At 38.8% G+C, this 24,795-nt stretch overlaps 1 protein-coding gene across 14 annotated transcripts in view; it reads right to left on the bottom strand.

Annotated features, from left to right (window-relative positions):
* Positions 1–24,795, bottom strand: part of RUFY3 (RUN and FYVE domain containing 3) — a 94,725-nt gene that overhangs the window by 42,904 nt on the left and 27,026 nt on the right. For 12 of the 14 annotated variants that reach the window (XR_010751645.1, XR_010751643.1, XR_010751644.1 and 9 more), the window contains exons 2-3: positions 1,127–1,300; positions 206–323 (exon numbers count right to left, since the gene is read on the bottom strand). Coding sequence is in view for 11 of the 14 variants with exons in the window: in XM_066386130.1 (XP_066242227.1) it covers positions 206–323; positions 1,127–1,300 (292 nt within the window). In the remaining 3 variants the exon portion in view is untranslated. Of the gene's footprint in view, positions 1–205; positions 324–1,126; positions 1,301–14,956; positions 15,011–24,795 lie in introns of all 14 variants that reach the window. The other 2 variants (XM_066386124.1, XM_066386132.1) reach the window with 1 other exon arrangement.

Below are 24,795 nucleotides of genomic sequence, written 5' to 3'. Positions count from 1 at the left end.
ATAATAATTATTCCTCACAGGCACATTTCTCTTAATATTCTACATTTCCAGTTCTCTCAAAACAGTGCCTACTCATAGCAACAGTACGCATTTTGAATTGTTATGAAATAAATTATTATGGTCATCATTTTTTTAGTCTCATTCTTCAAGGGAATGGTTAATGAGAATGTTTTCTCTCACAAACAGAATCCAACCTTAAACTTACTTAAGTCCTGGAAGATCTTTAACACTTGCTGTTATCTCTGCAGCTTCTGGAACAAGCTTTTCTACCAGTTCTAGAGGCCCCCAGAAGGATTTATTTTGTCCAAGGAAAGTTTTCTTAGCTAAGGAGATAAAAACAAAGCTGTATTTTAATATTCTTGACAACATAAACATGCCCTCAACACACACACACACACACACACACACACACACACACACACACACCTCCCATCTATTCAGTACTCTTTTCCAGGAACTAGTCCTAGATTACCAGGTATTTCTAAAATTATTCATGCTTTCATAATATGTAACATTTTATAAAAATCAAAAATCCCCTACTTTCTAAGACATAGTCCTTCTTTTTTTTCAGGAAGAATTTATGGACTAGCTCTATATATAACAAAACATTTAACAATATAGTACTTAAAGCTATCTGGTATTAGTGAAGAAAAGTCCAATAGGAAAGACTATATAATCCAGAAAGAGGCTATCAACTATCAGGGAAGAAGAAGGAAAAGGAAGGTCAAGAAGACTGGGTCCTACGTTCAAAAGCTTTCAGTTAAGTGGGAAGAGCATGGGAGCGAGAGCCAGGTGCGAGGTCTAGCACTTGCTCTGCCCCACACACGACAGATAGGCGAGGCACCTCCCATCCTAGGCCTGTTGCCAACCCGCCAAACGTAACTGCCGTATTGGAGTAGCCACTTAGAACGGCCCTTCCAGCTCTAGGATTTGTATTTAATGATCTGTGTTTTTTAAGCCCTATAATACTTTAAGACAACCATATCCCTGCACCCACACAGGTTGCATTTCAACAGATTAATATGAATTCAAGTCTCTTATTCTTTGGCTCCACAAAGAATGCTTTTCTTCCTGAGCACACATTGTTAGGCAACAGCTGGACACACATTTTGAGGCCATGGCCCACCTTTCAAGCCGTGTTTCAGGCAGTGCTCCATCACCACAAAGAACTGCTGGAGAGGTGCGTAGTCAGAGTCCAGAGTTCTCCCCAGGTTCAGAGCTGATTCGATCAAGCCCTTGATACTCAGCTTGGCCATGTTCATCAGGTTCATGCGTTCGTTAGCCATGAGATAATTAGGATCTATAGCCAAAGGAGAAGATGTTGCCTGGTTACTGGAAATAATGCATTTAAAAAGTCAGTATAATTTCATTATGTTGACCTTTGCATTGATGGTGCAAAGGAAAAATGGTGGGTAAAATAGTTGTTTTGGCAAAAATCAAGGCAGTGGTACCAAGTTATACTATTAGCTGCTATATTCTTCTCTGCCATGTACTTGTTAAAAAAATAAGATATGTTCCCCTTAGGAATATCCTTAATCACAGAGTAAAAATTTCACATTTTCAGCTTTGAGTGCAGTCTTTTAATATTTTCAGCACTGCCTCTGCCAACACCCTGACTGGGCAGCCATCACAGCTCACTCTCCCACAGCCCTCAGGCTGGTCCGCTTCCACCGTGTGAGCTGCCCCTTTATTCTTTACACAATTTGTGAAGTGCTTTAAAAAATAAAACCAGCCTGACCAGGCGGTGGCGCAGTGGATAGAGCGTCGGACTGGGATGCCGAGGACCAGGGTTCGAAACCCCAAGGTCGCCAGCTTGAGTGTGGGCTCATCTGGTTTGAGCAAAGCTCACCAGCTTGGACCCAAGGTCGCTGGCTTGAGCAAGGGGTTACTCGGTCTGCTGAAGGCCCACGGTCAAGGCACATATGAGAAAGCAATCAATGAACAACTAAGGTATTGCAACGAAAAGCTGATGATTGATATTTCTTATCTCTCTCCGTTCTTGTCTGTCTGTTCCTATCTATCCCTCTTTCTGACTCTCTCTCTGTACCTGTAAAAAAAAAAAAAATCACATAAAAAAATAAAACCAATGAAAAAAAAGATAGAATACTTAAAATTTGTTCCAAATATACTATTTGCATTATTAGTATTTATACTAATTATCATCATTATTATTTGAACTAAGTATTACTAAATAAAAATAATTAACATTATTAGTATAATGCAGTATTAGAACTCAATCAATTCGTAATATTTTTAAGACTTAGAACAGAGTGTGTGGCTCTCATCATTCAAACTATCTGAGAAAAGAGACTAAGTACCATATTTTATTGACAGAATTCAGAACTATTTGTACACTTAACACCTTCATTTACAGGTGTGTATCCTGTGTCAGATACTGTGGGCTGCTGCTTACAATGTAATCTCAGTCCTTCCTTACAACATGCTGCGAGACAGTCACCAACATACAAGGAAGGACAACGAGGCTTAGAGTAAAGCAGCTGCCCCTGCGCACAGCACTAATAGACGATTCAGAGTTTAGATCAAGTTTCTCCAAATCCAAACCCTGTGCTCATGACCTCTATAATCCACTTATAAATGAATCAGTGACTCCAAAAAAATGTTTATCCTTCTTTCTTGCTGACTGTTCTTCTACATGATTACCTTATTTAATTCTTGTGACTCTATCATTTAAGACTATCCCTTCTTTTCAGGAGTTAAAAGTAAACCCATAACAATTAAGTGGTCCAAGGCCAAAATAATTATAGGTGGCAGAATTTGGACATAGATCTTATAATATGAAAATGCTCTTTCCACTATAACATACATCTTCCCAAACATCAAATATGCTAAATTTCTATAAAAACTAAAAAAGGCCTAAAGAGCTATGAAGTATTTTAACTCTTCTTTGGAAGACAAAAAATACTAATAAATCTGTGCTCCCATAATACAAACAAGCCACAACATAAAACGGGGATTATTTTATTTAAATGGTCCCAAGCAATTTTTTCACAAAATGTTTTAATTTATGTCTGCTTTTACAGTTAAATGAGCAGAATCAAATAGCCAAAATCTCAGCTGATCTTCTCTATTAAGGACTTACTGTAAATTGACAGTTCCAACTATACAAATCTTGGTTTATTGGAGAGTTAGTTCTCTATGGTAATACTTTTAGAGAATACTTTATAATGAAAAGTCAGAATTGGTACACATTGCCATTAACTTTTTCTTGCACACCAACAAATGTTTTAGGACCATGCCTCAAACGTGGCTCTCTTTGTTCAAGGTAGGTCAAGTTATCAAGACCAGAATAAGTTCACAGGAAACACAGAAGTATTAAAAGGAAAAAAAAGGATATCCTCTGAAAAAGCAGTGAAGAACAAAGTCATCAGACATTAATTTCCAACTTTGTTACCAGCATTTATGTATGGTAGTGTCTACGACCTCCAGTAGTTACTGGGAGAAAGAAACAGGGTGGGGTGTGCATGGATGTTTCAAGAAAATGTGGTTGAAGTTGGATAACTGGCTGCCTATAAGAAATTATTCTCTCTGCCTCGAGCCTGTACACCATTAAGTCCGGGTGCTAATAATATTAAACAATGTTGCTAGTCAAAGTATATAACCAGTTTCCAATGTAGTAAGAACCAGTCATGTGGGGAGAGCTGGATTTGGAGTATGTACAAAATACCAGGTTTGAAGACCCGATTTCCAGAAGGAGTGATACATTGCTATCAGCTCTTCTGCCCCATCTCATGAGTCTTGTAATCAGTAGCAAAAATGTTCAAGACATCTGGCTGGGGTCTGGGGTGCATAAACTACAGAAAGATGGAACTAGTGCCTAGGAAATTAAATGCGTTAATACCTTAGACTGTTAGTATGGTGCTAAACCCTATCTAAACTAAACTGAATCAAACACAAACAATACACCCATTCTTTAGAAAATATTACTCTCAACCTCATCACTACTGACATTTTGGGCCATAATATTTTTTTGGCGGAGGTAGGGAGGGTGGTTGCTGTTCTGTGAATCAAGTTTAGCAGCAACCCAGGCCTTACCCACTAGATGTCAGTAACACCCTCCAATGACAACCAAAAATGTTTTCAGATCTCTAGATATTGCAAAACATCTCCACGGAGATGAAATCGGGTTCCCTCTCCATTGACAACTACTGCTCTAAACAAATTCTAAAAAGTCAAACAAAAATTGGGGTAATTTGACAATTATACATCAGAGCTGAAAATAATTTATTGCTTGTTATTAGTTTCTTAAAACATAAGTTAAATTGATTATTATTTAATGCATATTATCAACATTTTTGTGTTGTATAGTATATATAAGAGTAATGGTCATTACAAATAATTTAAATTATGTTTTCTGGTTAGTATTAAAGTGCTGAAAACAATTAGTACTTAAAATTAATTATCCTTTTTTATTTTGTAATGTTGGCATTAATTATGAATACCAAATCCTTAACTTGATTTGTCACAGAATAAGAAATTCTCGACTCAATTAATTTGTTGTCTTGACTTGTACTAAAGTATAAAATGATTTTGTGGAACTAATATATACTGTTAAAAAGGGCTGTAACAATCAGATGAGAACATGAAGGGACTTCTGAGAGGCTGGTTAAGTTTTGTGGGGGTTTTTTATATGTGAGAGGAGGGGAGATAGAAAGACAGATTCCCACATGTACCTCGACCCAGATCCACCTGGGTCTGGGCCATTGCTGAAATCAACTGAGCTATCCTCAGCACCGGGGAGCACGCTTGAACCAATTGAGCTACTGACTGCGGGAGGGTAAGGGAGAGAGGCAGATGGTCCCTCTCATGTGTGCCCTGAATGGGGATCAAATGCGGATGTTCACATGCCAGGCCAACACTCTATCCACTGGGCCAACTGGCCAAGGCCAAGCTTGGTTTTTTGATATGGGAATCAGTTGTGTGAAATTGTTGATGTGTGAAATTTCATTGAGCTGAATACTTCTGTGATCCTTGCTGTGTATTTTATACTTTGAATTATAAAAAGTTAAATAGACCCTGGTCTGATAGCTCAGTTGGTTAGCGTCATCCCATCATCCCGACATGCAAAGGTTGCAGGTTTGATCCCAGTCAGGGCACATATAGGCACAGATCAAAGTTTGTTTCTTTCTCTAATATCAATAAATAAAAGTTAAATAAAGTTTTGCTATATTGTATAGGCCAGAAAATTATTTTTTTAAATGCATGACTTTTATAATATTTAGTCATACATTTTCTATGAGAAAATAATCATTAAAATTGTAATTTTCACAGTGCTGACATTTGACTATTAATCTCAAAACTGAACTTTTGTGTATTCATTCATTCATTCATTTTCTTCAATTAATATTGAACATACACTGTTCAGAATCCATAAATAAAAGACTTAGTCCCAAACATCGAAATACTTACTATTTAACAAACTTGGGTAATATAGAAGTCTGGAGAACAAAACAGGGAAGCTTACAGAGAATACTTGAAATTTCAGGATAAACATTATCACCTTTGGCAAAGATCAATTTTATTCCAGGATAAGTATATTCAAAAATTTTATATTAAACCAAATATAATACCCATTGTATGAAATTAAATGTAAATTATATATATATATATATATATATATTAAGGTTAAGACAGTAGACATGATATTAATATAGCATTTTAGGCAGGCTGTAAGTCCAAGACAATTTCTTCTGCCACTGCTGTACTTCTGTAGAAAAGTTTGAGATGCATAGCAAACATATAACAATTAAGAACATCAACAAAAATATGAATAGGACACTATGGGAATATGCATAGGAAAAAGCTACCTGACCTGGCTCCATTTTTCATTTAAATTTAAGGGGCACAGGTAAGTATATATAAATTCTCAGAGAATGAGGATTTTTTAACTTATAAAATGTTTTTTTCAAAGACTCTATCCATTCTAGAGAGGAGAGGGAGACAGAGAGAGAGAGAGAGAGAGAGAGAAACGGGGAGGAGCAGGAAGCATCAACTCCCATATGCCTTGACCAGGCAAGCCCAGGGTTTCGAGCTGGTGACCTCAGCGTTCCACGTTGACACTTTATCTACTGTGCTATCACAGGCCAGGCAACTTATAAAATGTTTATTCACTCTATAGAATTTTAAGGAAATTAAAAGATATCCAGGCCCTGGCTGGGTTTCTCAGCGGATAGTGTCATCCCAGCATGCCAGGGTTGCAGGTTCGATCCTGGTCAGGGCACATACAAAAAGCAATCAATGAATGCACGACTACATGGAACAACTAAGTGGAACAGCGAGTTGATGCTTCTTATTCTCTATCACTCTTTCTTTCTCTCTCTCTCGCCCTTCTCCACCTCTCTCTCAAATCAATGAAAAAAAAAAAAGATCCATTAACATGGCTGTTAACACTGGACTGAGTGTGGCAGACCAATGCAGTTAAAGATAAACTGGAGACATATAAATAGTCTTATATAAAATAGTAAGAGTGGATCAAATATTACTCTTCTCATGCAATCTGACTTTTCACCCCAAAAATCAGACAAAATAAACTAAAATCTCTACAATATAGTAATTCATAAAGGTAGCAGAGTAAAAATTAATATATAGAAATCACTAGGTGCCATTATTTCACTAAGAGGATGAGACTTTTGAATTCATTCTTAAAGGACAGAAATAACTAGTCAGGCAAGGAAGTGGCAGGAGCAGAGCTGTGAAGGAACAGCTTGGGTACAGGCACAGAAGTATGGAAGAACATGGCATACTAAATAAAAAACACAAAATGCCAGAGGTTTACAATGCATGTACATGTTGTGAGATGAGAAATGGGTCAGAGAGATTGCTAAGAGCCCAGTTTAAGGAGTGTGGGTTTTTACTGTAAAGTCAGTAAAGATTTTAATGTGAGGTGTGATGTCACAGATTTGAATGTTAGAGAAGCCATTCTAGTAGCCTTGTGGAAGGTGAATTAGAAGGGTACAAGAACTCAAGGCCGAGGAACAAGTAAGGATCTACTGCAGCAGCTGAGGAGAAATGATAAGGAATGGGACCGGAGAGAGCAGCAGGCACTGAGTGGAGAAGAGGGAGTCCAGTCAGGATTGTGGTGAACACAATACACTACACCAGGGGTCCCCAAACTACAGCTGGGGCCGGGGCCATTTATCCACCCTCGCCGCACTTCCGGAAGGGGCACCTCTTTCATTAGTGGTCAGGGAGAGGCCCATAGTTCCCATTGAAATACCGGTCAGTTTGTTGATTTAAATTTACTTGTTCTTTATTTTAAATATTGTATTTGTCCCCGTTTTGTTTTTTTTACTTTAAAATAAGATATGTGCAGTGAGCATAGGGATTTGTTCATAGTTTTTTTATAGTCCGGCCCTCCAACGGTCTGAGGGACAGTGAACTGGCCCCCTGTGTAAAAAGTTTGGGGACCCCTGCACTACACAGATGATATATTATAGAATTGTACACATGAAACTTATGTGATTTTATTAACCAATGTCATCCCAGTAAATTTAATAAAAAGGAAAAAATAAAATACCCGAAAAAAGAATTAAAGGGATTGCAACTGAAAAACAAACCAACCAACCTGATGACCCCTTGGACATGAGTTAAGGAGAAAGAAGGAAGAGGAACCTTCCCATTTCTAGTTCTGGCGATTAGATGCATGGTGGTGCAAATCATCTTGGTGAGAACACAGCAGGGGCAGTGGACTAAAAAGTTATTGTGGAATGACTGTAGCTAAAATAATGAAGTATACTGATTGATTTTCAAATCAAAATTCTTTCAAGAATGTGTGAGTCTTCATTAAATCTCTTTAAGACTGCTCATTTCCACATGAAAACATTTTAATAAACTTTAGAATCATGTGATTCATTTAGTTAAGTGATGACAGAAGTGAACCCAAAGTCATAGCTAAGAGTGACAATGAGTCACACTGTTTTGTAAACCAATCATCTGACCAAGACCCCATTTTATCTCTTGATACTGCAGTGACTAATGTTCATACAGAGAAATCCTGAAATGTTTCATGAATAATTGAAGGAAAAGTAGGGTATATTTAATCAGTTAAGTATGTTACTTTGCACCCTATTCTTGGCAAAGTGGGGATAATTCATATGTAATAAAATAGTAGTTAATATTCAGAATTCCCTGGTTATTTAATAGATCAAAACTTTTATATGAGAGCCAAAATAGTTGTCACAGAGATTTCCAATGATACCTGAGAGCATTAATAAGAGATTTAAAATGACAAACTAGCAGAAAGGTATGGAAAAGAAAGCCTTTTCTATGTTCAGAATGACTGAAGACCAGTTATTTCTAAATAAATCTATTTTGAACCTTTGCTGTAATAGTTCTTAGGTTATAAAATTGAACATAAAATGAGTCCAATTATGAAGTCCATATGAGTCCTTCATAATGAAGAAAATTACTAAAAAGACCTTGCCATAAAATACCCTTTCTCCATATCTCACCTGTAAAATGTTGGGAGAGACCATCTTCCCTGGACCTCCTGTGCTACCACCTGGGCTTACTGGGCTGTATCAGCACTCCAGGTCCTGACCACTCTTTCACCCAGGCCGTTTCTCAGGGTTGTTTATGTGGCTAATAATCATGAGAGATGAGGCTTTCCTACCGCTTCCTATAAAGCAATGGATCCCCCAAACAGCGCTCCTCAGATGCAACACAAGCTACCCACCACTGGTGGAGCTTCTCGCTGCGCCATAGTGTCCCCCGGTGGGACTCTGGTGCAAGAGGAGCTGACACACATGCGGATGCTCAGGCTGCTTGCAATGTCACGATGACACACATGCAGATGCTCAGGCTGCTTGCAATGTCACGAGGAACATCCTTGGTCTCTGACCTAGGAGTCTTGGGTCTTTTGCCAGTGTCCAAGAAACAGTAAGAGGAGAATTTCTTTCCTTTTTCTTTTCCTTTTCCTTTCCCTTCCTTCCTTTCCCTTCCCTTTCCTTCCTTTCCACCCTCCCTCCCACCTCCCTCCCTCCCTTCCTTTCTCTTTTTCTTTTTTTTTTTTAGCTTTAAGTAGGGTAAACACCAGACCCCCACAAAAACCAGGAATTATCTCTATCTTAAATTCCTGGAGTATCATATACTTGTGCTCCAAATGAGGCACCAAAAGTAACATAAATGAAGTATGAAAAATTTTAGCATATTGTAGAACTCGAGACAGACCCGAAATGTGAAAACACAGGCAAAATGGAAGCAAGTATTCCAAAAGACAGGGATGGGCCTGTCAAGGGAGGGGACGGAAACGGAGTGGAATGGGAGTCCTTCCTGGGAGAACTGGAACACACAGGGAGGCCGGAGGCAGGCAGGTGACACGGGTCTCTAAAACTGGACTTGTACATTCGTGAAAGAGGCAAGGGGGACCTCGTAGATTCTGAGCAGGTGAGCAGTATGATTAAAAGCTTGTATGGGGATGATGAGTCTGAGAGGATTATGCAAAGTGGATTTGGGGGAAGAGGGTCAAAATAGCCTTCCATGAAGAACTGTATCTGCTAAGAAAAGAGAAGTTAAGAATAACCCCAGGTCTTTGCCCTGGGAGACTAGAAATAGAAATGAAAAGACAAAAAAACAAGTAAGTGTTTTTGGAGATAAGGAGTAAAATCAGCTTGGTTTTGGATACAGAAAAGGATATTTATGTAAAAGCATTCTCTGCATAATTTACATCACATTGTTGCAAATACAAATTAAAGTTTGGGGTTGCATAATCACTAGCATAAGGATAACAGCAGCAATTATTAGAAAAGATGCGTTCACCAGAAGAGATATTTTAAAGGGAAATAGGTGGACACAGGGTTAGTGGCCCCGCCTTTAAAGGGTCCAACAGTTATAGGATGGGAACAGAAGCCAAGCAGTCATTTCAGGAATGACTTACATCTTAGCTGCTAGGGCTGAAATGGATCCATACCAGAGAGGCAGTACAGGATACTGGAGTGTCCTGAACTAAAGGTTAGACTCCTTACTGCAGTATAGAATTGATTTAGTATGTTCCTCATAGTGAAGTTATGTATTGTTTCACGGAACTTTTGTTCTAGATATATACACATAAGTGATGTATGTACTAAGATGCAATGGAAATATGCTTTTACAGTGGATCTTGAGTCAAAAAAATTTGAAAAACTTTCATGTGATGGTTAAGAGCATTAAGCTCTGGAGTGAGTCTGTTGGTGTTTTAACTCAACTTGAACTCTTCCCAAGCAATGTGATTCTGTAACGATTCTTTTCTCTCTCTCTGTCTCTCTCTTTTTTGGGGGATCTGCTTTTTATTCTGAGATAATTGTAGATTCACAGGTAGATTTAAGAACTAATACAGAGAAATCATGTACCCTTAACCTACTTCTCCCAAAGGTAACATCTTGCAAAACTAGAGTACCTTATCATAACCAGAATACCGACATTAAGTTACTGTCAAGACACAGAATATATCCGTCAACATAAGGATCTCTCATATTACCCTTTTATAGCTAAGCCCACTTCCCTCCAGCCCCCTACCCTCTAACCCTTGGCAACAATTAGTCTCCATTTCTATAGTTTTGTTATTTCAAGAATATTATATAAATGGAATCATATATTATATAGTTTTTTTCCCCATTGAGAGGCAGGGAGGTAGAGACAGATTCCTGCATGTGCCCTGACCAAGATCCACCTAGCAAGCCCCCAACTAGGTGATGGTCTGCCTGTCTGGTCTGCTCCATTGCTTGGCAACCAAGCTATTTTAGTGCTTAAGGTAAAGCCATGCAGCCATCCTCTGCACCTGGGGCCAACTTTGCTTGAACTATTTGAGCCATGGCTGCAGGAGGGGAAGAGAGAGAGAGTGGGGGGAAGGGGTGGAGAAGCAGATGGTTGCTTCTTCTGTGTGCCCTGACTGGGAATCAAACCTGGGACTTCCACACACCGGGCCAATGCTCTACCACTGAACCAACTGGCCAGGGTCTTATGAAACTCTTTAAATTACCATATTTCCCCATGTATAAGACACATCTTAATTTTGAGGCCTGAAATTTGAAAAAAAAAAAGGATTACATAAAGTTATTGTACTCAAGTTTTATTCATCATAAAATTCATACAACTCCTCAAGTGGGAAATGCAAGTAAAAAACCCTACAACCATTGTATAAGACGCACCCAGTTTTTAGACCCCAAAATTTTTGAAAAATGATGTGTCTTACACATGGGGAAATATAGTAGTTTTTTTTTCACTCAGCATAATTCTTTAGTGATCCATTCAGGTTGTTCTGTGTATCAACAGCTTATTCCTTTTTATAGCTGAGTAGTATTCCACTGGGAAAGTTTCTCACTCTGTAGGCTCACTTTTCTCATCTATAAAATGATAATAGGGCCCTTTTTTTTTTGATAACAGGATTTTGAATATTAAACAAGTTCACATATGTTAAGTATTCAGAAATGCTTGGGACCTGAAATGCTGAGATCACTGGTTCACAACCCTGGGCTTGCCTGGTCAAGGCACATATGGGAGTTGATGTTTCCTGCTCCTCCCTCCTTCTCTCTCTTTCCTCTCTAAAATGAAAAAATAAAATCTTAAAAAAATTTAAATAAAATTAAAAAAGAACAATATATATGTTTGTTTCTTTTAAAAAGAAATGTTTGGGACATACTAAGAACAACCACAAAAAGTCACCTACTAAGAGTACTATGGCCCTCCATAAATATTACAATTTTAGTTAATTTAAAATAAACCTTTACTGAATGACTACATGACACAGTGCTAGATGCCAAGAAAGTCTCTTAAGTATGTTCCTTCCATTCTTCAAGTTGGTGGACACTAAATCTTAACCCAAAAGAAAACAATTCAAAAAACCTGTAAATAATCTTGATCAGGTAATATTTCATTCACATGGCTATAATATTTCCCTAATTCAAGTACTGTCCCAACCATTTCAATGCTCACAGAGATGGGTAGTAATCTGGGCAACTGCAAGTTCACAGAATCTGTTTTCAAGGCTTATAATAAGTATAGAAAGGAATTCAATGTTTATAGCAAAGCTAAAAATATGAATTATGTGCTTTTTATCCTTTCATTTAATCTTCAGAATTTTCTAGTGAGGTTCAAGACTTGTAGACACAAATTAATAGCATATAATGAAAGGAGATATGAGCTAATTGATCACTCTAAGAAGACATGTCATGTTCTACTAGACGGAAGCCAAAGACACACTGAATGTAAAACCAGTCATCACTGTAAGAAATCAGTTCACCAGAAAAACCTTCAATCTTGCCAAAATTAAAAAGCAAACAAATTCTAACTATTCAAATTTGCCACTTCTAAAAGTTTGTTATTTTAAAAAGCATTTTTTCAGGAGTCTAGAAGCCAGTGTTAATACTTTATGAAAAAGCCAACTGTCACGACACATCCACAGAACAGATAAGAAATGGAATTGAAAGAGCTCAGCAATGCGGTAAGTTCCCCTGTAAAGATCTGGGCTGACACATAATCAGCTTTCCCACAGTTTGAAACCAGGATCCTCCCAGACCCTGAGCTGCTGTGTGTGGTTTGTGTGGGTAATTCTCCATAATTCATATTTATGTATATTATTGCTATAAGTATTCATTGACAAAAACTCAAAAGTTATGTAATACAGTAAAATTATAGCATTTCACATAACTGAAATGAGACAAAAGAAGTAGAAAATGATATAAAAAAAAGACAAGGATGAAATGACTCAAAAGTTAACAAGTAAAGCCATTTCCCTTCCTCTATTCTGATGTTTTTTTAAAGACTACATTCCAGAAAGACTTCTGTAAACTGGTTCTTGGCCAATATTACCATATACTACTTGACTGGTAATTGAATAAGATCATCAAAGCATTGATACAATTAATATCTTCCAGATTTTTATGTGCTCTACTGTAACAGCTCATCTTATTGCCCCTTTGATTTTGCCTTTAATAACCATTTACAAAAATTCCAGCAAAAACAAAAAAAACAAACAAAAAGGCTGGCTCACAGTAGGCTTGATTCTTGCAGCAGTCCTTTGTATTAAGAAAACCAGAATTTTACCAGGGTTGAGTCACAGGAAGAATTCCTTGAGAAGGGCACGGATTTGCTGGCTTTTATGTAGAATTTTTCTCTCATATCTACTTTAAAGAAATCAAAACCTTAAACCTATCTAGTGCCTGGGAAACAATAAAAATAGTAGCTAACACACTAGTAAACATTACTCACTGAATGAATAAATCTATACCCTCCTCTTTTTGTGTCTGTGAACTGTCCATCTACAAGTAGTACTGATTTTTTTCACCAAATTATATATAACTAGTTATATTAAAAGTGGAATCAAAGGTGTAATAAAAAAGACAGCTTCACTACAGGAAATGAGCTGAAACTCAGGATAACTTATTCACTCAAAGTGGTAAAGAAACTATTGGGCAGCACTGGACATAGAAAACTGTCTGATTTGAACATCAGGAAGTTTAAGGCAATCTCTGCTCTCAAGGATTTTACTCTGTAAGTAGGATGATAAACACACATGAATTAGAGAACAAGTAAAAAGCCTTAGGCCCCATGTTTTGTAGGATCTGGGTGTGGACCCAAGCGGCCAGGGAGCGCCACCAGGAGCTCTGGTCTATACTGAGGGCGGTGCAGGTGGGTGGGGGAAGGGAGATGGGAGTAAATGCTCTCGGTGGGCCGCCACAGCAACAAGTCAGGAGAGGAGGCTGAGGGCAGCTCACGCAGTCAGTGAACAGGCCAGTCTGGGGGGAGGGGGGGGAGAGAGAGAGAGAGAGAGAGAGAGAGTGTGTGCACTGAGGCTGTCGACCTTCAATTGCCCAGGCAAAGGGGGAGAATGTAAAATGATATAGTAAAGTGGAGCCACACTCCAATTTCTCTATTTTTATTTTAAAATGTGTGAATCATCTTGAGCTCCCTTAAATTAGGTGCCCATTACAGAAAAAACAATAATTGCTTTGGGAAACTTTTATACATTATGTGAGACTTTTCAAAGCAATTCCACCTCAAAAGGAATGATGACCAAGCTGAAAGCATGAAATGTCATGGAGATCTGCAAATCAGAGCCACAATCCAGACCAGTACTGTAGATTGCTGGGATACCTTTGTTTGATTACTGTGGGATTCACAGAACTATATATATAAAATATAAATGGCAGTGCCTGGGGTTACGAACAAGACAGGTCTGTATGTTTGTTCTTCATTTAAATTTGTATATAAGCTGGAAAGAGTACATTTATCTATTAAATGCAACTTAGATATTTGTCTTAACATCATCAAGGGTACTTATTTTCACCTTTCTGGGCATATACATACTGAAACATTTTCAAACCTACAGAACCTACCTCATTCATAACCTGGGGACTGCCTCTTTCTCTGTTTTTATAAATGACAAAAAACTTTACATCTTCCTAACACACAAATGAATAAACAGCCATGGAAAAACTTGATATAATCCTGAAATAAAGTCCTGTTTGAGCAATATTCATTCAGCAAATATTCTTTTTAAAAAAAATTTTTTTTTAATTTATTCATTTTAGAACGGGGGGGGGGAGAGAGTGAGAGGAGAGAGAGAAGGGGGGGGTAGGAAGCATCAACTCCCATATGTGCCTTGACCGGGCAAGCCCAGGGTTTTGAACCGGCGACCTCAGCATTTCCAGGTCGACGCTTTATCCACTGCGCCACCACAGGTCAGGCGATTCAGCAAATATTCTAAGGGAACAGTATTATACATAGATAAATGCCACTTTACTTGAAACCACAAGGGTAAATAAAGATTTTAAATGCAAGACCGAAAACCCTAACCCTATATGAAAAACCTGGCACATATGCTTACTGTTCTAGTTACTAAAATAAAAAAATCAAACCTAAAGCTGACATTCCCTCTTATGAAAAACAATCAAAAGGTGGTTAGAAATTTTTTTTAAAAAGAAAGAAAGAAAAAACAGCTGAAAGATGTTGGTGTGGCACGCACCTTCTGTATCATCACGCATTTGCTCCACCAAATCTGTCAAATCCTCCCAAGAGTCTTTGCAAACGGCAAAAAGAAAGGAAAAGAAAGATAAAGTGTCATGCAAGCCAAGAAAGAAAAATTCTATTAAAAACAAGGTTTCAAAAGGGATAACTGAAAGGGAGATTCCTGGAACTCTTTCCACTTAACCCAGAGATTAACAGTGAAAAGGGCTGGGAACACACCCGAGGAGGAATGTGCACTAACTAAGCAAGCAGAGGTATCCACTCTAGTAAGCTGATTCAGAGCGAAGGTTAATAATTTCAAATTTCCTAATAAAAGGAAACAAAGATTTAATCCCATAAAAAAGTAACTCATATATTTTCTTCCCCACTGAAAATCAAGATTCGGTTCTTTGCGTTCTGAGTGTACAGAACATTGACTTCAGCCGACGTTTATTTTGATCACTTCAGTGAAGCTGAAACACGTGTGTAATATTTTTTTCGACTCAGTACAAATATCATGATGCAAACTAGTGACTCTTCTTAAAATAACCAAAGAAAAAATTTTCCCGGTGCTCTCCACCCCCACAGCTCTCCTTTTTCAAAACAAAAGTATAGATGCTGCTTTGAAGACTGATAAAACACTTAAAATTCAATAAAAACATGTTTATTATATTAAAAGTATAGTACTCCCTCTCCTTACTATAAATTCAACATTCCTGTATATGGGATATTCTGTGTGAGGCAAAGGACAGGAGAGAATATGAAGATTACAAATATAACACTGGGGAACAATTTTTTTTCATTTTCTGTTGCATGAGGTTTTAGAACTGTTTCTATATATTTCTGCATCACTGATTCCAAATCTGAAATCTATTTTTTGGTGCATGCTCTAGTTTTTATGCAATTTTAATTTCATTTTGTTACAGTTAATGGCATGAATTGGTTTTTATTTTTTTTTATTTTTTGTTTTTTTTTTTTCATTTTTCTGAAGCTGGAAACAGGGAGAGACAGTCAGACAGACTCCCGCATGCGCCCGACCGGGATCCACCCGGTATGCCCACCAGGGGCAACGCTCTGCCCACCAGGAGGCGATGCTCTGCCCATTCTGGGCGTCGCCATGTTGCGACCAGAGCCACTCTAGCGCCTGAGGCAGAGGCCACAGAGCCATCCCCAGCACCCGGGCCATCTTTGCTCCAATGGAGCCTTGGCTGCGGGAGGGGAAGAGAGAGACAGAGAGGCAAGCGCGGCGGAGGGGTGGAGAAGCAAATGGGCGCTTCTCCTATGTGCCCTGGCCAGGAATCGAACCCGGGTCCTCCGCACGCTAGGCCGACGCTCTACCGCTGAGCCAACCGGCCAGGGCCCATGAATGGTTTTTAAATTGGAGTTCAAGGGCAACGACTCTTAGATTGAACATAACCACAAGTCAGTTAATGTTTTACAATCATTTTTACATAATTGTAGTTGTTTTTAAATGTAAAAAATTATTATCTGATAAAAACACCCTCTTATTTTGTTTTAAGATTGAATCATGGCTTCTTTGAGTAGGCATAAATGTAAGAATAGTCCTGACACCTTCTGTTATATATGTGGCTGTTACACACTTCAATGTCAAAGGCGCAATATTTCATCATTTGTGACACGTGCATATATTGCCTATTTTCAAGTTCCCCTTGGCAATCAAGACAAGAATTGGGCTTCTCATATTGTGTGTCATAATTGTGAGGAAATGCTTTGTGACTTGAAAAAGGAAAACGCAAAGGAATGCCTTTTGGTATTCCCATGGTTTGGCATGAACCTAAGGACCACAGCAGTGACTGTTATTTCTGTCTGATCCATAAAAGGGCATCGGCAAGAAAAAACAGCATATGATCGCATATGCTAATATTCCTTCAGCAATACGACTTATCCCACACTCTGAGGCACTCCCGGTTCCTGTTTTCAATGGTTTAATTTGTTCTAAGGACGAAGAAAGTGAACATGGTTATCAATTGTAGTTTGATAAGATGCATGAGGAAATGGTTGTAGAATATGAAGGGTCTTCTTCTGATGCCAAGCAGTCATTAACTCCTCAGCAGTTTAGCCAACCTGAATTGAATGACTTTGTAAGAATGACATAAATATTGTCCTCAACTTTCTGAAGTATGAGGAGAATAACTGGATCATTTGTGTGGATTTAAAATGGTAAATTTCCTGCTAGGACAACAGAGAGGTTTCACGAAGTATCTTTGCTTTCTGTGTTTGTGGGACAGCCAAGCTCGGGAGAAACACTGGACACAGAAGGAGTGGCCGAAACATGAAACTCTGGAAATAGGGATGCAACATATTGTAAATGAACCTGTAGTTAATTGACACAGGATCATTTTTTTTTTCAGAGACAGAAAGAGAGTCAGAGAGGGATAGACAGGGACAGACAGACAGGAACGAAGAGAGATGAGAAGCATCAATCATTAGTTTTTTGTTGCAACACCTTAGTGTTCATTGATTGCTTTCTCAGATGTGCCTTGACTGTGGGGCTACAGAAGACTGAGTAACCCCTTGCTTGAGCCAGCAACCTTGGGTCCAAGCTGTGAGCTTTGCCAAACCAGATGAGCCCACGCTCAAGCTGGCGACCTCAGGGTCTGGAACCGGGGTCCTCCACATCCCAGTCCGACGCTCTATCCACTGCGCCACCGCCTAGTCAGGCAAGACAGGATCATTTTTCCTCCACTTCACATCACACTTGGCTTAATGAATCAGTTTGTTCAGGCTTTGAATAGAGAAAGTGAATGCTTTCAACATTTTTTTCTGCTTTTCCTGCTTTGTCTTTTGAGAAGATGAAAGCAGATATATTCGATGGACCTCAAATTCGAACCCTCTTGCGTGACGAAGAATTTGCCAGGAAGATGAATAAGGAGGAGAAAGCAGCACAGCAGTCTTTTGTGGCAGTTACAAAGAACTTCCTTGGCAACAAAAAAGCAGAAAACTATGAACTTCTGGTTCAAAGGATGCTGTTGGCTTTCTGCAACATTGGATGTAACATGAGTGTTAAGATTCACTTTCTGAACAGTCACCTTGATAAGTTTCCCGAAAATCTTGGAGCTGTTAGTGATGAGCAGACTACTGCTAGAGCATCAAATGAGATTGTCCTCAACAAGTACACAAACGCAAGAGCTACAAATGCAAATTTTTGCCTGAATAGAAGTTAAATAAGTTTTGCGCAAATTTTATGATTAAAATAAGTGTTTTAATATGTTCTATTTCAAAATTGTAGACCAATTCTGATGCAATCATATCTTTTAGTGTATTAGTGTATTTATTGCATTATATAAATTATTATATTTTCACAAAGATGATGGACAAGAAGACATTCTACTTCATGATGTTAAACTAAATGTTGAAAATTTTACAATAAGATGAAAACCTAAAATCTTAAATTGCAAAAAAATTGTAGCTTACAGAGAAAAACTAACGTCAGATTTGAGATCAGCACACTCGAATTAGGTAAGAACAAGTGTTTTTGTGGATGCAACAAATATTTTGTTCCCCAGTGTAATAGATATTTGTGTCTTAAACCTGTAAGATCATTATCTTTTCTGAAATAAAATCTGAGAACTTATAGGAAAAAATTTAAAAATTGATTAGCTTTATCCTTTAATAAATCTGAAACTACCAATATTATTGCACACAACTGCAATATTCATATTTAAGCTCACTAGATCATGTGAATTTCATAATGTGTAAATACAGACAATAAACATAAGTTATCATAAGATGAAGCATAACAAAAGTGAGAAAATGGACAAACATTGTCCACAATAAGACTTTCTTCTTGAAAGATTTATCACAGAAGCCAGCATAGGTTCTGAAGCAGTAATTTGGAATCATCATCCAGAAAAAGAATTTTCATTTGCCTTACTCTCTCAATAGTTTATTAAACAAGTGGGCTGTAAGCACACATTCTAGTGTTATCCTACAAAAGTTTAATGAAAGCCCAACCGGTGGTGGCAAAGTGGATAGAGCATCGACCTGGGACATTGAGGACTCAGGTTGGAAACCCTGAGGTCGCTGGCTTGAGCGCAGGCTCACCAGCTTGAGTGTGGGGTCATTGACGTGAGCAAGGGGTAATGGCTGTGTGGAGGACAGCCCCGCCTTGCGCCTTCACGGTGCAGATGAGAAGCAATCAATGAACAACTAAAGTGCTGCAACTACAAGTTGAGTTGATGCTCATCTCTCTCCCTTTCTTTCTCTCTCACTAAAAAAGCACAAGAAAAGATACAAATATATAAAGTTTAAATTTAAATCCAAAAAACAGGGAAGCAGATGAGGATCTAGTGATGTGATATGTGATTAAAGTGGAACTTTTTGGAAACTAAAGATATGTCGACTATTGGTTACGTCAGACGCTGAGAGCAGGTAATATAAAAATCCATGTAGTATTACACTTGCATTGTCTCCCAATTCAAAATTCTAGAATTTAATGACTTAGCAAAGCAAGTACAGGAATGCAGCACAGAAAACTCGGGTTTAATTCCTAACTTCCATCAACATCCCAAGTCAGTCATTTTATAAACAGAGGCGGGAGAGCACAACGGTTCAGAGAACAGACTTCAGAGCCAGACACCTGGGCTCGCATCCCAGCCCCACGCCTCCTGGCTGTGTGACCTTGGTCCTGGTACTTCACCGCTTTTCCTCAGCCAGTAGCCAGTTTCCTCACTTCCAACACAGAGAAAAGAACAGTACCTATCCTACAGCACTATTCAGAGGAGGAAAAGAGTCAACATAGGTCCCAAACCCTGTAGCTGAGTATTTCCTGGTTAAACGTTATTTTAAAATTCAGAATATACATGTATTTTTAATTTTAGAAAGGTGAAATGGTACACCCCGAAACTAGGAAAAACGCAGAACTGTCAAGGCCAGGGCAGCACTTCACAATCAAGCCCATGAATATTTCTGCAGGTAATAATGAATATTCAAATTAAACAGGATAAATAAAAACGATAAATAGCCTCAAGTAAATTCAGGTCATTTGTAGCATTAAATGAGTTCAGGCAAATTTATGAAAAATACTTTTGGTTTTCAGAGCATTTTTGGATTTTGCAATTGTGGATCTGTATGTGTAAAACACTTAGAAAGTGTCTCGTCTGACCTGTGGTAGAGCAGTGGATAAAGCATCGAGCTGGAACGTTCACGTCGCCGGTTCAAAACCCTGGGCTTGCCTGGTCAAGGCCACGGGAGAGAAGCTACTATGAGTTGATGCTTCCCACTCCCCACCCACCTTTGTCTCTCTCTCTCTCCGCTAAAATCAATAAATAAAATCGAGAAAAAGTCTCATACAGAGAAAGTGCAATATAAGGGTTAGCTACTATTATTTTACAGTAAATTAGTGTTAAAGTACATTTCATAGCCTGACCAGGTGGTGGCACAGCGGATAGAGATTGGGACACAAAGGACCCAGGTTTGAACCCCAAGGCCACCAGCTTGAGCGTAGGATCACTGGCTTGGGCATGGGGTTACTGACTTGAGTTCAAAGGTCGCTGGTTTGAAGTCCTAGGTCTCTGGCTTGAGCAAGGTGTCACTTGTTCTATTGTAGCCCCCAGGTCAAGGCACATAGGAGAAAGCAATCACTGAACAACTAAGGAGCTGCAACGAAAAATTGATGCTTCTCATCTCTCTCCCTTCCTGTCTTGTCTGTATCTGTCCCTCTCAGTCTGTCTCTCTCGCAAAATAAAAAGAAAATACATCACATATAGATATATTCATATATATAATTTTAAAGTACATCCCTCTGACAATGTTCTACAGATTTATATGTAGCGCTATTAATTCACAAGAATGTACTCTTTTAACCATCACATCAGTTTGCTCTACAGACTTATGTGACCTTGTAAAAGTCAGTGCAGTGAATATTTCTGGTTTACTCTTAATTTTCTCGAAATAGAAACCCTATTTCTCACCTAATGTAATAAAAGTGTATGTTATTAAAGCAGAATATAAAGAGCCTCCACGATCTGCGCAGAGCTCTGGGCAGGGGCCTCCAGGCAGTGGTGGTTAGTACAAGGGGGCTCGCCGACTTTCCCCACAGAGGAAAAAAGAAAAGTCCCACGCAGAGGACTATTCTTTTCCAACCAGATTTTGTTTTTAAACATAAAGTTTATGTGTCAGAGCAATGGAATCAATTTAAAAGCCTCCCCCTCCCATAGAAGGTAAAAGGTGTGTCTTTTCCTTTTAAAGCTGTTCTCCACTTGACCTTGGCATGCTCAGGATTTTGTTGTAATAAAGAATGAACACCATGGAGAAGGATTTACATATATATATATTTTTAAATTGTGCCCTCTGGAATGTCTTCAAATTATTAAAACAGCAACAACTAAAGCATAGAATACATGAGTCAAAGAGGTGACTGGGCAGCATGGACAACTCTTGTCTCTTTTCCAGAACATTTCATTTTTCTAGGGATAATACTTCATTGCCTTGGGCACGCTTTGCCTTTTTTTTATTATTATCATCATACTAACTTTAATTTGTATCATTATGATACATACTCATGAATTGCAGAGAGGAGTAATCTAAAGGCTTGTTAGTTGACACAGAAGATAGGACTAGATTAAAACTTCATTAGAGAAAATGTGTAATTCAGAGTTGTACCAGTTAGAATTGTGCCAGATTTATAAATGGTAAAGCAAATAGTAAGCTATAACAGTTACTCTGGCTAAAGAGCCTCAGTTCTCATTAAACACAATGACTCACAAGAAAAGAAGTGCACAGCTTAGTAATGCCACGCGGACTGTCACTGCGCATGGTGCCAGGAGACTGGTACTGGAACACCAGGAGCACCTCTCCACTCCAAATACGTGGATTAAATAGTCAAAAATGATGCACCTAACAGACTATAATCTTATTTTAAAGATGCATATGAACAAAGATATTTTTTAAAGTCAAGAGATAAGGGACAAGACTGGAACTGTGTAATGATCCCGAATTAGGAACCATAGCTTATTTGAGGTTCACTCCACTCTTTTCTTGGCTATCACTCTGTTTCGGGTTTAAGAAGGAATAAATCAGCAGACTAACTGAAGTAGCTCTGGAAATATTTAATTAGGTTGTACTTCAAAGTATCTGTTCTTACAGTATGTATATGGTGGCTCAAAGACAATAGCAGTGTGGTCCCGTAGAAGGGGCCCTAGCTTTTACAGAAACAGACGTGGGTTGGTGGGGCCACTGCTCTAACAAGGCAGTTACTTCTTTTTTCTCTGGATGAGGGAACTGGCTGAAGCTCCTTCCCCCTGAGAAGCCTCTTTGAATGGGCTCAAAGTGCCTCTCTGTTGTTTATGTATCTACTGGTTGGAGATCTTTCTGCTTCTTGATAGATTCTTTCTACAGGAGCTTTTTTTTACTGCATACAACAGGGTTACAGTCAAGTTTAAGAAAATGTAACCAAGTTACATTGTTGTCTTGAAGCTAGGTGTTTTTTATTTAGAGTGATACTTATTTTTCTTTTGACAGAGACAGAGACAGAGAGAAAGTCAGAGAGAGGGACAGATAGGGATGGACAGACAGGAAGAGAGAGAGACGAGAAGCATCAATTCTTTGTTGAAGCACCTTAGTTGTCCATTGATTGCTTTCTTGTATGTGCCTTGATGGGGAGGAGGGAGGGAGAGGGGGCTATAGCAGAGTGAGTGACCCCTTGCTCAAGCAAGCGACTTTGGGCTCAAGCCAGCAACTTTGGGCTTCAATCCAGCGACCTTTGGGCACGAACCAGCGACCATGGAGTCATGTCTACAATCCCACACTCAAGCTAGCAACCCTGCACTTAAGCTGGTGAGCCCATGCTCAAGCTGGCGACCTGGGGGGTTCAAACCTGGGTCCTCCGAGTCCCAGTCCGATGCTCCATCTACTGCGCCACCACCTGGTAGAGTTTATTACTTTCTTGAGGGAAAGTTTTCCTGAAGCCCCAACGACAGGTGACAAATACTTAACTCTTTGAATGACTTCGTGAAAATAAAAGCTAACAAATTAAAGTACTTGACACATCAGTTACTCAATGTCAACTTTACCATTTAGAAGACACCAATGTGTGGCCTGAATTCGGATTTGGGTGCAAACTGGGTTCCTCTATTTGCCACAATTATTCACAGAAAAACAGAGAAAATGGGATTAACAAAACAAAACTAAATATTGAACACAGAGAAAAATATAAGTCAACATAAGTAGATCAAATGAGAAATTTAATAGCTGAGGTACTGTTAAACAAACAGTAATATAATTAGCTTGGCAACATGATAAAAATTAACAAAGGTACTGTCAAGCTATTAAAAAAATGCCTAGAGGTCCTGTTCTAATAAAATAATAATTAGTCCAAGGTCTATCTTCTCCCCATGGTATAGTAAAAACAAAAAGATAAGCAAACAAACAAAAAATAATATAGTATATTAATAGTAGTATTATATAATAGCATAATAGTAGTATGTTAATAATAGTAGTATATTAATAATAAATAATAGTAATAATGTTACTGGAAAAAGTAACATTAAGTTATTCTGATATTTGATTTCTTTTTTTTAATATTAATATAGCTAAACCATGTTAGTCTTTGCATGGTATAATTTCCCCTTTTTTCTGTTTAATTTATCTGCTTCTTTAATTGATATTTGATTTCTAATATCAAATATGTATTTGCTTTTCGTCTCCAGTCCCTGAAGACTCTTGAAACTCTTGTAAATTCCTAAGTGATAAGAGCACAAAAGAGCATTTTGTTCGAATGGGGCAACACTGCACGAGCTCCTGAATGTGTCCTGGATGGGGCTAGTCCCCCCAAAGTCCAAGCCATAATTAGAGGCTTGGGATTTTCAGCCATGCTCTCCTTTCTCTAAAAAGGGGTGGGGGCTGGAAATGGAGTTTGCAATTGATCACGCCTACATGAGAAAATCTCCATAAAATTTCAGTAGTGGGACGTTCCCAGACGTTCAGGTATGTGAGCACACACACGCACTGGGAGAGTAACCTATCCTAGTTCCACAGGGACAGAAGCTCCTGCACTTGGGACCACCAAGACCTCGCCCTATGTATGTCTTCATCAGGCTGTTCATCTGTATTCTTTACCACATCCTTTAACCACCTGGCAAATGTAAACATTACTCAGCGTTCTGTGAGCTGTTCTAGCAAATAATTAAATTCAAGGGGGAGGATGTCATGAGAAGCTCTGATTTGTGGAAAAGTAGGACAAAAGTTGTGAGCGACCTTGGGGACCTACTACTTTTGATTGGTACTTGAAGTGGGGGGGGGGGCTCATGGAACTGAATCCTTTACTGTGGGATCTGATGCTATCTGCAGGTAATCAGAATGGAGTTAAATTGTAGGACACCCAGCTGGTGCTGCAGAATTACTTGGTGTTGGAACAACCCCGGGCCCCTCATTTGGTAACAAGAGTGTCAGAAGTGAAGTGTTCTGTGTGAGAGTAAAGGAGGAAGACACAGGAAGAGAACTGTAGGTTTTTTCAATGTAGTTATCAACCCTTGAGCCATTTAACATTTACTGGGCACCTGTGGTAAGCAAAGGACTTTAGGGAGGTAGTCAGTACATTTAGTTGGTACAGAAGTTAGAAAGATGAAATGTCCACAGACATTGTCCTTAGGAGAACTAAGTAATTTTGACACAAGGTCAAACAGGATTGGTATTAGAGAGATGAGGAAAGGTAAAATAGATTCCTAAGTCAGGTAATAGGCGAGGTGGTATCGGAAAGCTAGGGAAGACAGGACCCAATGGGGAGTGACGGGGGAAGGAAAAGGGGCCTTCCGTAGACCCTGTGCCATTTCACCTGAATGGCTGCGATGGCAGAGATAACGTCTCTGATACACCTCCCTGTGGAGCTGCTGCCCGCAG

The sequence above is a fragment of the Saccopteryx leptura genome, chromosome 5 (assembly GCF_036850995.1).
Source record: "Saccopteryx leptura isolate mSacLep1 chromosome 5, mSacLep1_pri_phased_curated, whole genome shotgun sequence".
NCBI classification, from domain to species: Eukaryota; Metazoa; Chordata; class Mammalia; order Chiroptera; family Emballonuridae; genus Saccopteryx; species Saccopteryx leptura.
The sequence above is the reverse complement of the archived record's forward strand: the minus strand, read 5'-3'. Positions and strand labels throughout refer to the sequence as shown.